At 41.8% G+C, this 12,708-nt stretch overlaps 1 protein-coding gene across 3 annotated transcripts in view; it reads right to left on the bottom strand.

Annotated features, from left to right (window-relative positions):
- Positions 1-5,217: 5,217 nt before the first annotated feature.
- ehhadh (enoyl-CoA, hydratase/3-hydroxyacyl CoA dehydrogenase) overlaps positions 5,218-12,708 on the bottom strand; it is an 83,274-nt gene continuing 75,783 nt past the window's right edge. For all 3 annotated transcript variants that reach the window (XM_084314566.1, XM_084314568.1, XM_084314567.1), the window contains 2 exons: positions 9,463-9,804; positions 5,218-8,745 (listed from right to left, as the gene is read on the bottom strand). In XM_084314566.1, the coding sequence (XP_084170692.1) occupies positions 7,490-8,745; positions 9,463-9,804 (1,598 nt within the window). In that variant the 3' untranslated portion in view covers positions 5,218-7,489. The remainder of the gene's footprint in view (positions 8,746-9,462; positions 9,805-12,708) is intronic.

The raw sequence follows: 12,708 nt of genomic DNA, 5'->3' as shown, positions 1-12,708 counted from the left end.
CTGATTGGCCGAGCGTGCGCATGCACATGAGCCGCAACAAGCCCCTCAGCCAGGCAGCAATACTAAGGTCCGCTTAATGCAATTTATACAAATGGAAGTATTGATTTCGCCGTAACAAATCATTAAAAAAATATACCGTTAACTGGAATATGTTGTTTCTTTACACATATGTTGGATTATGTAATTGGTTTGTCATGACAAACCAATAAAAAAGACAAACCAATTACATAATCCAACATATGTGTAAAGAAACAACATATTCCAGTATCTTTTTCTGATCAGTTAGGAGTTGTTTAGAAACAGTGTAAATAATAACAATCAAATAGCACACAAGCTAACACTCAAGCACAACACATAAACAAGCACATCATTTGTGATCAACTGTAATCCTCATTGTGCAGGTGTTCTCAGTGAGCATGGTGAGGTTATGTGCACACATTCAGATTGTCTTGTCCTTTCATGGTGCTGGTCCTCAAAAAAATTGCAGTTACTTTGTTGGGCAAAAAGAGCAATAGACTTAAGCTAAATTCAGGCAGCCAACCACGTCCAATGGCTGCCGATATCCTCCACCCTAAAAAGGTGCAGGATCACAGAGCCTGAAGAAGAGTGGAGCAGGAGACCAAACACACCCAGGACAGGATGACCACAGTCAGCAGATGAGGGATGGAGCAGGAGAGATGAGGAATGAGATAGGACTAAACAGACAAGTAAGTAGTGATTCCGGGCCCCCTGGGAGACATGCCAAGGAAAGAGAAAAAGTAAAGCATTGTTAGTTAGTATTGTGGCTATATGATGCTAATTATGTGAGTTAGTCAACTGGCCTACTAGAAGGCCTTTTATATGAGATATTTGGTATGGTCAAATATTCAGTATACTCAAGTCCCATTATGGAATATGGGTTTATTTCTGTGGCCACTACTGATGACCATTTTGTATAATGCGTCATTGACAGCAACATCATGTGAAAATGTGCCCCATTGCATTGGAGCCTGGTGAGAGGATACAACATAGTGCTATGTGTCTAAGTACTAAAGCGATCAGTGAAATCTTGGCCTGTACAGCAATATCAGAACCTGAACCAATCCCAGCTACTCACATAACCTGGTTTTAGGTAGAAGCATAAATGTCATAACCTGGCAGATCTCAAAACAAACTGGTCAGACTACTGCTTGACCTTACTCCTAGAACCCACCTCACCCCTGCCCACTTTGACAACCTAGGATGGCTTAGAGTAGACGACAGAGTACAGCAACTTGCAATGGGCCTGGTCAACAAGATACACTATACGACTAAGGTACCCATGTACATGTCAAAATACTTCCCAAAGGTCAGTGAATACCACGATCACAACACCAGAGGGAGCTCCACAAATCATGTTAAACCCAGATTCGGCTCAAACAAGGGACTAAACACGGTTCGCAATTATGCCACATCGATGTGGAACTCCCTACCCAAAGCTGTAAAGCAGGGGTCAGCAACCTTAGGCACGAGTGCCACCATTGGTACACATTATCTAAACCAACATGGCACACTAGCAAATGTGTAAGAGGAACCTTTTTGGAAATGTTGAGTTACCTCCCCATGCAGTTACCTCTTTCACAGCCATTGGCAGTTGCACAGCCTGTTATTTATGGTACTGTAGGTTGACTGATATACCAGGGATATTTCATGGTCAGAGCCAATGAGAAGGGTCAGTCTGTTGTTGTTTGCCGAACATTGAGTGTTAAACGCCATTTTGAGACCAAACATGAGAACTTTAAAGGATGAGGCAGACAAGGCTGAATGTGTCCAGGTATGGCAAGCAAGCATCTCATAAAGACGGCAGCATTCTCTTATATATTTATGAGAGGAAAATGGTTATTAAAACTATTGCTATGCACGTTGCCTATATGGATGGAATAGAATTACAGATCTGTTGGAGATTTACATTGTGATGTGGTTTCATAATTAACCTTAACATTGATATGGCACACTGGTTAACAAGAACATTTTAAAATGGCACTTCGTATCAAAAAGGTTGCTGATCCCTGCTGTAAAGGAATGTGAATCACTACCCACTTTCAAAACCACTCTCAAAGAGCAACTACGGGAGACTGCAATTCGAAACTGGACCCTGTAAATGTCCTAACCCAACCCCCTCCAATGTACAGTAAATGACCAAGTATGGTTTCGTCAATATTCCAATGTAAAGTTTTGCTTGTACAGTTGTACAGTGTACTTAGTATAATAGTAGTAGTAAAGTATAATTTCTGGGTACTTTTTACACCCCTGTTTATGATGAATTGAAAATGGGGGACCCTGATGTAAACAAGACAAACGTCTTTCTCTGGTCTGCATCCCCTTAACAATTGTATGTATTGAGCTGTTTTGATTGATTGATTGAAAACTTTATTAACAGATTGCAGAATGGGTACAATATAGTAATACACACAATTGTTAAGGGGATGCAGACCAGAGAAAGACTTTCGTCTTGTTTACATCAGGGTCCCCTTTCAATTCATCAGGACAGACATACATGACATACAGATAGACAGTACTGCTACATCTATGTACTGTACTGTACCCATTCTGCAATCTGTTAATAAAGTTTTCAATCAATCAAACACAACTACTGTACATAACGTTAAATTAAATAGACCGTGGACGACGTACCCCCCCCCCCCCCCGCCCCCATACACAACCTACAGCATAACTTCCCACAGTAACGTTAACCAAATACTGTGGGCGACGCAGCCCCCCGCCCCCCTCCCACATACAACCTACAGCATAACTTTTATATCAGTATAATACAACTCTCAAAGCCAACGTAGAGTTTGTGCACTACTGTACATTTTAACTAGCACTTACCAGCCTCGGGACTCGGCAGTTCTGTTGTACAATGTGGTAGAAAAGATCGCTCCTGTGAATTGAAAAGCAAGCCCCGCCCCCAGCCTAGTGAATGAGAAAAGCCTGCCCCTAGTGGAGCAGGACAGTCCCTACACAGTACACTACACAAAATGATCACAGTGATCCACTCTCTTGCTACATCACTGTGATCCAATGTCCTGACTCCTGCTACATCACTGTCCTGCTACATCACTGTGATGTACTGTCCTGCTACTGTTGCATCACTGTCCTGCTACATCACTGTGATGTACTGTCCTGCTACTGTTGCATCACTGTCCTGCACAGTACAGTTTATGATGAATTGAAAATGGGGGACCCTGATGTAAACAAGACAAACGTCTTTCTCTGGTCTGCATCCCCTTAACAATTGTATGTATTGAGCTGTTTTGATTGATTGATTGAAAACTTTATTAACAGATTGCAGAATGGGTACAGTACTGCTCAATACACACAATTGTTAAGGGGATGCAGACCAGAGAAAGACTTTCGTCTTGTTTACATCAGGGTCCCCATACATGACATACAGATAGACAGTAGGCCTACTGCTACATCTATGTACTGTACTGTACCCATTCTGCAATCTGTTAATAAAGTTTTCAATCAATTCAATCAATCAAACATGTATATATTCCCTCCCCGCCGTATGTATATCTCTCTCCCACCCACCCACCCCCTCCTAATGTACAGTCCCCTCCCCATCATATGTATATACTCTGTCAGGATCTAGGGGTAACAGTACTGTATATTTGAATACCGGTTATGTCACAAATGTATCAGTACTAAATACCTATATGTCCCTATGCCATAAATGTCATGTATGTTGTGTATGTCATAAATGTCTATATGAATTGAAAATGGGGGACCCTGATGGAAACAAGACAAACGTCTTTCTCAGGTCTGCATCCCCTTAACAATTGTATGTATTGAGCCGTACTGTATTGTACCCATTCTGCAATCTGTTAAATAAAGTTTTCATTCATTCACACAACTCTCAAAGCCAACGTAGAGTAGAAAAGATCGCTCCTGTGAATTAGAAAAGCCAGCCCCGCCCCCAGCCTAGTGAATGAGAAAAGCCTGCCCCTAGTGGAGCAGGACAGTCCCTACACAGTACAGTACACAAAATGATCGAACTCCTACTGAAAAGAAGAAAGAAAATGTCCATATGAAATGTATTCATTCATAATTATTTGCAGTGCATTTTGCAAGTTGGTAATAGGCTTATTTAAACATACGTTCCATTTCAGGTCGTATCGTAGTCGTAGACTATGAATAGGTCAACCTACAGTGAAATTCAGAGGAATATCATAGTCGTGTGGATAGATTGACAGCTAAATACTAGCCAGTCAGAACCCCATTAAGCCACTAGATGGCGTTGCTAACATCTGCCCAAGGTTTTTCTTGGGAAGGGCCAAGCATAGATATATATATATATAGATATCTATGGGGCCAAGGGTCAATGACACATGGGCGAATTCACAAAGGGATTGCCAGGCTTTTTCTGACGCTATGCCTGTGCAAATAGCCCCAAAACAAAACCTTGCTATACACAAAGCACTCGCAAAGGGTGAAATACCGTGCTAACTGTGTTGCCATCATCATTGCCTCTCTGTGCGTCCATGCTATTTGCGGGTATTTAAATGAGGTAATATGGGCGGGAAATGTTCCCCTTTCTATGCAAATGAGCCTCATTGCAAAAACACTCCAATTCACAAAGATCTGCGCTAATTGCCATATGCAGTTAAAGTTAAGTTATTTACGTCTTCAGAGAGTTGGTGGGTAACTAAGCACATTTATAAGTGGTGTGGGTTAGGTAATAATCACAATAAAGTAAAGAGAATAGAACCCGCACACTCAAATATGCTCCAGAATAAACTTTTAATTTATAACGTTTCGTCAGGTCCATTTCCATGAGGAGTAGACACTGGAAACATGGTCAATGAAAAGTTTATTCTGGAGTATATGAGAATGCGGGTTCTATTCTCTTTAACTAAACATTAAATACAATACATTTCTCACTCTAATATTCCTAAATTTGAAAATATTTGCACTGGCACAGTGCCTAACTTCAGCCTAAAGATTCAGCACCATGGACAGGTCTGCTCAGACAGACAAAACAAATGCAATGACAAAAGATAGTGACAAAAACAAAGGATGCAACTGTGTCATGAAAATACAAATTAAGACAGCTCTATACATTCATTCATTTATTTTTCATTTCATTTTTATTTATTTGTACATGGAATTATTACAGTCCAACAGTACATATTAATAATGCTCCACTAAATTCCATGGCCGAAAGGAACAGGAAGAAAATTCGTATTTGTACCTGCCCTATACACACACACACACACTACACTGATAGTGCAATGTTTACCAAACCAAACAAAATGTACATACTTATTTTGCAGAAATGGAAACATCAACACAATTAAATTAACATAAATAAATATATTTTGTGCATCTATCAGTTACATTGCATTTAGGTTCATTCATTTATACACACACACATTTATCTATATATTTATATAATGTATTCTATATTATACTTCTATATACTATACTATATAATTGTATTATCTTTATTTTATTATAATATAACTAAATCATACTATTTATACTACACTATATTGGTATACAGTATTATACAATATTTTAATATATTATTATTCTGTTACACTGCTATATACTATATTACTATACTCCTACTAGCCTATACTGTAATGCTATGCTATATTATCCTGTTATGCTAAACTGCAATATTATACTAAACTGTGCTATACTGTCTATTTATCTTTTCTTTGTACAACCTTTTGAAGTGAAATATATTAGTATAACTCTTTTCATTATTCTGCGAAGAGTTCCATAGTTTGATACCTATAAGGCTATAACTGAGGTGCACCTTTGTTTTAAGGTGGTTCGTGCAAATTGGTGCTTAAAATTGTATTTCCTTCTGCTGTTATCTGGACAGGGAACGAACAACCTCTGTATATTTGCTGGTAATACTCTGCATTTTGCTCTAAACAAAACTAATAAAGTATATATTTCAGCTAACTCTTTAAGTTTCAATAGTCTGGATTTAATACATAATTCATTGGTATGTTCTCTTGAATCTACTTTGTGAACTATTCTTACGGCTCTCTTCTGTAATATAAATAATGGCTTTATGTTACTTTCATACGTGTTACCCCTGCACTTCCACACAGTAACTCAAATATGGTAGGATGAGTGAACAATATAATATTAGCATATAATTATATAAGTTTAATTTACATGTATACAGTGAAGCTACGCCACAGCACTATCAAGTAACAGTGGGTGAGAGCATTCATAGCAATAGATACAGAATTTTAATTTAAATAGCCTGCACACTTTTCCACTCTGTAAAGTTTAATCAGGTAATGTAAATTCAATGACACGGCCGAGCAGAATACAAATAAGACAGTATATACATTATGAGAAGTTATAATTTATGAATATAAATAAATGGAAATGATGAAAGAATGCATTATTTATGAGATTAGAAAAAATATCTTTAATAAGCCACTTAGGCAACATGATGATAGCAATGTGACAGATGTTTTCCATGCTCATTAGAATCTAATTTATGTAAATGTCAGACATTTGATCAGATCAGGTCCAAACAGAAATGTAGCAATAGACATTTAAATTGTTATTTTTTTTATTTTTTTTTTAACTTTATTTTCTTAGCGTTTATCGCTTTTCTGGTCAAGCATGACCGACAGAAACAGGTTGAAATGGGATGTAGAGCAGGGGAAGACATTCTGAGAGATGACGGCGGGTCCGGGAATCGAACTCGTGTCCCCCAGATCCGTGACGAGCACGGTTTTCCCCGACGCAGAAATAGCGCAGAGATATGCGGTGAGCTACGGGAGCTCCCCTTAAATTGTGACTTTTATGTGCAAACATTTGGATTTTAATGTGTTGATACATTGAGTGCATTCTAACCACAATGTAGACAGCATAGGACGTTTTGGGACGCAAAGACGACACATAGCGTACAAGTACTACACAGTAGTAGTAGAGTGTATGGGGTAGTATGAGATGTATGTACAGGCACATTTCATATTTTAGATAAGGTTTGGACTGGAATTCCAATGTAGTTCGATATAATATTGAACATTTCTGGCCTAGCTCAATGATCACCAGGGTGTTAGATGCAGACTCACATGGCCACAGTCCATACCATACCACTGCCCTAGTGTATCGCATTGAAGACACACAAATCTCGTATTGAGTGTTTTAAAAGCCGATGCTGATGTAAGGATGACTGCCACATTGCTGGGATGTTGCTATCGAGCTAGCTAAACTGCGCAAACATCAGTTGGTTTAGAACAGTATTGGCTAGAAGGCATCCACATCACAGCCGGAAGAAGAACGCTCTGCGATACTCTTGGGAGAAACCTAAATGACGTCACAGCAGCTTTACAAATGCCTGCCATTCAGAGATTAAATGAGGAATACTAAATCATATTAAAGATTCATAGTAGCCTCCAGTAATGTCAACAATAGCTGTAATATGTAAGTAAATAATCCTTATCATAGTTAGAAAATCATCATGATTATCACAGTGTATCTGTAAGATTTAAAGCTGGCTGCGGAGCCTCTTTATGGCCTCCCTCCATCTGTGGACGGGAGGGCTGCCAGCGGTGACCAGCCTCCTGAGCAGGTTGCTGGGCTCCAGAGAGGGAACATCCGGGTGGGTCTGGTGGTAGTGCTCCAGCCTCTCCAGGACCTTGCCCAGCCCCACCGTTCCAGCATAGAACATGGGGCCCCCACGGTGCCGGGGCCAGCCATAGCCAAACATGTAGATGGCATCGATGTCCTCAGGTCCTGCCGCTATGCTGTCCTCCAGGATACGGAAGCCCTCGTTGATGAGGGTGTAGAGGCAGCGCTCCAGCACCTCCTGGCTGTCGACGCGGCGCGCTACCAGGCCGTGCTGGGCCCGGTACTCCTCCAGGAAGCCATGCAGCCAAGGGTCAGAGCTGGCGACTCGACCCCCGGGTTTGCCGTACTGGTACCAGCCCAGGCCCGTCTTCTGGCCAAACCGGCCCCGCTCACACAGCAAGTCCCCCAGGGGACTGTATCTGCAGCCGTGCCGAATTCTCACCGGCTGGCCTTGTGGCACCCTGGGCCCCGTCTGCCCAGCCTCCTTTCTGATCCTCCAGCCGACGTCCAGCCCAGAGAGGTCAGACATTCTGAATACACCCATGGCGATCCCGAACTCCTCCAGGGCCTGGTCCACCGCCTCAGGGGTGGCCCCTTCCTCTAACAGGAAGTTGGCTTGTTCCAAATAGGGCTTTAACATGCGGTTCCCCACAAAGCCGGGGCAGTTGCCTACAGCCACGCTGACTTTACCCATCCTCTTCCCCAGCTGCATGGCTGTAGCCACCGTCTCCGGGGACGAGCGAGGCCCACACACGACCTCCAGCAACTTCATGACATGGGCCGGGGCGAAGAAGTGCATCCCCACGACCAGCTCCGGGCTGTGGGTGTGAGCGGCCAGGTGGTCTACATCCAGGCCAGAGGTGTTGGTGCAGAGGAAGGTGCCAGGCTTACAGATGGCAGACAGCCGCTGGAAGACCTTTTCCTTCAGGGCCATGTCCTCGAACACAGCCTCGATGACCAGGTCTGCATCTGCCACGGCCTGGATGTCAGGGCTGTATTGAACCAGAGCGAGCTGAGGGGCCACCTCGCCGCGTCTCTTAGCCCCGCGCTCCAACATCCCCGACACTGCCTGCTGTGCCTCTGCCAGCTGCTGCTCCTGGGCCTCCACAGCAATCACAGATAACCCCGCCTGAGCCAGGGCCACCGCGATGCCTCTGCCCATGGTGCCCAGACCTGCGGGGACACAAGATCACACCATGACCGGTTTTCATTACACACATCTCCTCCATATCATCAGTCATAATTAACGAGATATGAGGTTTCTTAATTTATACCAAGAATGCCTTTTTGGTGCAATACGTACTAAATATGCCAGACCGTGATTTGATGTCAGCATGGGTGCACAAAATAAGAAACCTTTTTCCAAGCCCTGCAATTTTTCTAATGCATTGCACACACTGCTGAGTTGCCCAGATCCAGACTGCTAAGAGGAGAGAGTTCATCCACTTAAACACAGCCTGACTGTAAATGAAGGCTTAACTACCCATACTCAAATTTGGAAATGGCAGAACAGGAATCCAGATAAGCCAATTAGCTTGTGTTCCACTCCTAGCAGCGAACACAACCATACGGATACTCTATTGACTAGGGGCGACAGTGGCTCAGGAGGTAGAGCAGTCGTCTGGCAATCCGGAGGTTCCCGGTTCGATTCCCGCTCCTCCCGGGCAGCGTGTCGATGTGTCCTTGAGCAAGACACTTAACCCCTAATAGCTCCTGATGAGCAGGTTGGCACCTTGCCGTCGGTGTGTGAATGTGTGAGTGAATGTGTGAATGAATGGGTAAAATGTGAGTAACAAATTGTAAAGCGCTATATAAAAAAGCAGCCATTTACCATTTACCATCTAACTATTGGCAGTTAGGGTCTGAAATAAATAAGCCTGAATCGCTTACCGATGACAGCTGCCTTGTGTATGGGCCTGGCCTCGCTGGTGTCCCAGCGCGCTCCGCTGCGCAGGCTCCACTTCCCCACGGCCCTCTGAGCGAAGAAGGCGTACTGCAGTGCGCGGGCCTGGCCCGAGTTGAAGAGGGTCGCCATCAGCTCCTTCTCCCGCTCCATGCCCAGAGAGTAGGGCAGGGTGGCAGCGGCCCTCACAGCTTGGACACATGCGACTGGTGCTATGGCTCCCCGGGCGTTCTGGCATACCCTCTGCATCGCTCCCTCAAAGAAAGCATCCGAGTCGGGGACTGGAGGGCATGGACGTGTGCTCAGGCGACGAGCGTCCACCGACTGTCCTGGAGGAGAAATCGCAGACGAAAGAACAATCAGGGCCTGTATGCATAACGATTTTGAGAGGAGGTGCACTGATCTAGGGTTAGTAGTCGGGTCACGTGACCAGATAACCTCACTAGTTAAACAGATCTCAAATCAGTACCTCTATTTGAAGATTGTATATATAATATATATGGTCCCTGAGGTAAAATGTTTTCTATGTAGGGTTTCTGGGTATGACTTTCCAAATTTCTGTTATTCTATTTTACGGTCTGCTGCCCACTTCCCATCAGTGTTGTATCTGTTCTTAGATCAGATTCAGGGAAGTATGAGTCATTTATAGACAGTCCTGAAAGGCCCACTTGTTCACTCAACCGCCACACCAACAATTTGATTTGATTTTTTTTTATTTGAAGTCTTTATTTCGAACATGCAATGAATACAACAAACAATAACAAAAAAGAAAAACAACTCAATCTGCATGTTCGAAAAGGAGTAGGAAGAAGTATACACTTATTTAATCCTACCCCTTTTCCACTACTCAAATGAGTGTACTATTTTAAACATAAAAAAGAAAAGAAAAGAAAAGAAAAAAATAAATATATATATATGCAAAACAAAAAACAAAAACTATATATGTATAAAATAAAATAAAATAGAAAACAAAATAAAAATGTAAACACCCGTGAATATCAAGTCCCTTCTTCATCCCTGTACCTTGTGAACATAATTTCCTTATACATCAGTTTGAATTGTCTCATGTTTGGACATTGCTTTAGCACCACATTTAGACTGTTCCACAGTTTCACTCCACATATTGAGATGCAGTGTTTTCTCATGGTAGTGCGTACGTTTAGCACCTTTAAATTGTGTTCTCCCCTCAGATTATAACCCCCCTCCCTATCAAAGAACAATTCTTGAATGTTTCTTGGAAGTGCATGACTTTTTGCTTTATACATTAATTGTGCCGTTTTAAATTCCACAAGATCATTTAACTTCAATGTCTTTGACTCCAGAAACAATATGTTAGTGTGATCACGATAACCTGCAATGTGAACTATCCTTATGGCCCTTTTTTGGAGTATAAAAAGTGGTTGTAGTGTAGACTTATAATTGTTTCCCCAGACTTCAGCACAGTAATTTAAATATGGTAAAACTAGTGAACAGTAGAGAATGTAGAGTGATTTTCTATCCAGGATGTGCTTTACTTTACTCATGACTGAAATGCTTCGTGAGAGTTTAGATTGGACATGTTTTATGTGAGGTTTCCAACAGATTTTATGGTCTATTATTACACCTAGGAATTTATTTATTTATTTATTTATTTCAGAGGAGTACAGTAATTTCACAGACATGCCTCTTCACTAGAGCAGCGTCACGCTGTTCCTAGTTCACCCTGAATAACACAGATATGAAATTAAGTGAAGTCAAGTGAAGAGCAGCAATTTGGTTTTGGGCAAAATCTTTCTGTTTTTGAATTTAACCTGTGATACCTGTGACTCTAAAGAGGGTAGAGAACGAGAGACATTTCATGAGGGGAACTACAGTATAACATTTTTACGTAAGCCACTGGGGCCTGTAAGCTCTACAGAACAGAACAGAACAAGATTTCTTCACACGCATAAAAAGGGTATGTACAGAACCAGCCATACAAAGGTACTGTATATACAGAACCAGCCATACAAATGTATATACAGAACCAGCCATACAAAGGTACTGTATATACAGAACCAGTCATACAAATGTACATACAGAACCAGCCATACAAAGGTACTGTATATACAGAACCAGCCATACAAAGGTACTGTATATACAGAACCAGCCATACAAAGGTACATACAGAACCAGCCATACAAAGGTACATACAGAACCAGCCATACAAAGGTACATACAGAACCAGCCATACAAAGGTACATACAGAACCAGCCATACAAAGGTACATACAGAACCAGCTATACAAAGGTACATACAGAACCAGCTATACAAAGGTACTGTATATACAGAACCAGCCATACAAAGGTACTGTATATACAGAACCAGCCATACAAATGTATATACAGAACCAGCCATACAAAGGTACTGTATATACAGAACCAGTCATACAAAGGTACATACAGAACCAGCCATACAAAGGTACTGTATATATACAGAACCAGCCATACAAAGGTACATACAGAACCAGCCATACAAAGGTACTGTATATACAGAACCAGCCATACAAAGGTACATACAGAACCAGCCATACAAAGGTACTGTATATACAGAACCAGTCATACAAAGGTACTGTATATATACAGAACCAGCCATACAAAGGTACATACAGAACCAGCCATACAAAGGTACTGTATATATACAGAACCAGTCATACAAAGGTACATACAGAACCAGCCATACAAAGGTACTGTATATACAGAACCAGTCATACAAAGGTACTGTATATACAGAACCAGCCATACAAAGGTACTGTATATACAGAACCAGCCATACAAAGGTACATACAGAACCAGCCATACAAAGGTACTGTATATACAGAACCAGTCATACAAAGGTACTGTATATACAGAACCAGCCATACAAAGGTACTGTATATACAGAACCAGCCATACAAAGGTACTGTACATACAGAACCAGCCATACAAAGGTACATACAGAACCAGCCATACAAAGGTATATACAGAACCAGCCATACAAAGGTATATACAGAACCAGCCATACAAAGGTATATACAGAACCAGCCATACAAAGGTATATACAGAACCAGCCATACAAAGGTACTGTATATACAGAACCAGCCATACAAAGGTACATACAGAACCAGCCATACAAAGGTACTGTATATAACAGGGGTTGAGAACCACTAAAGTGCTATCTGTTGCAGCTGCACTGTTTTCCATGAAAATAATTTGGATAAGTTTGACCATTTCTCA

Source organism: Notolepis coatsorum, assembly GCF_963971535.1.
Source record: "Notolepis coatsorum genome assembly, chromosome: 5".
In the NCBI taxonomy this organism is placed as follows: Eukaryota; Metazoa; Chordata; class Actinopteri; order Aulopiformes; family Paralepididae; genus Notolepis; species Notolepis coatsorum.
This window is presented reverse-complemented; position numbering and strand designations above follow the sequence as displayed.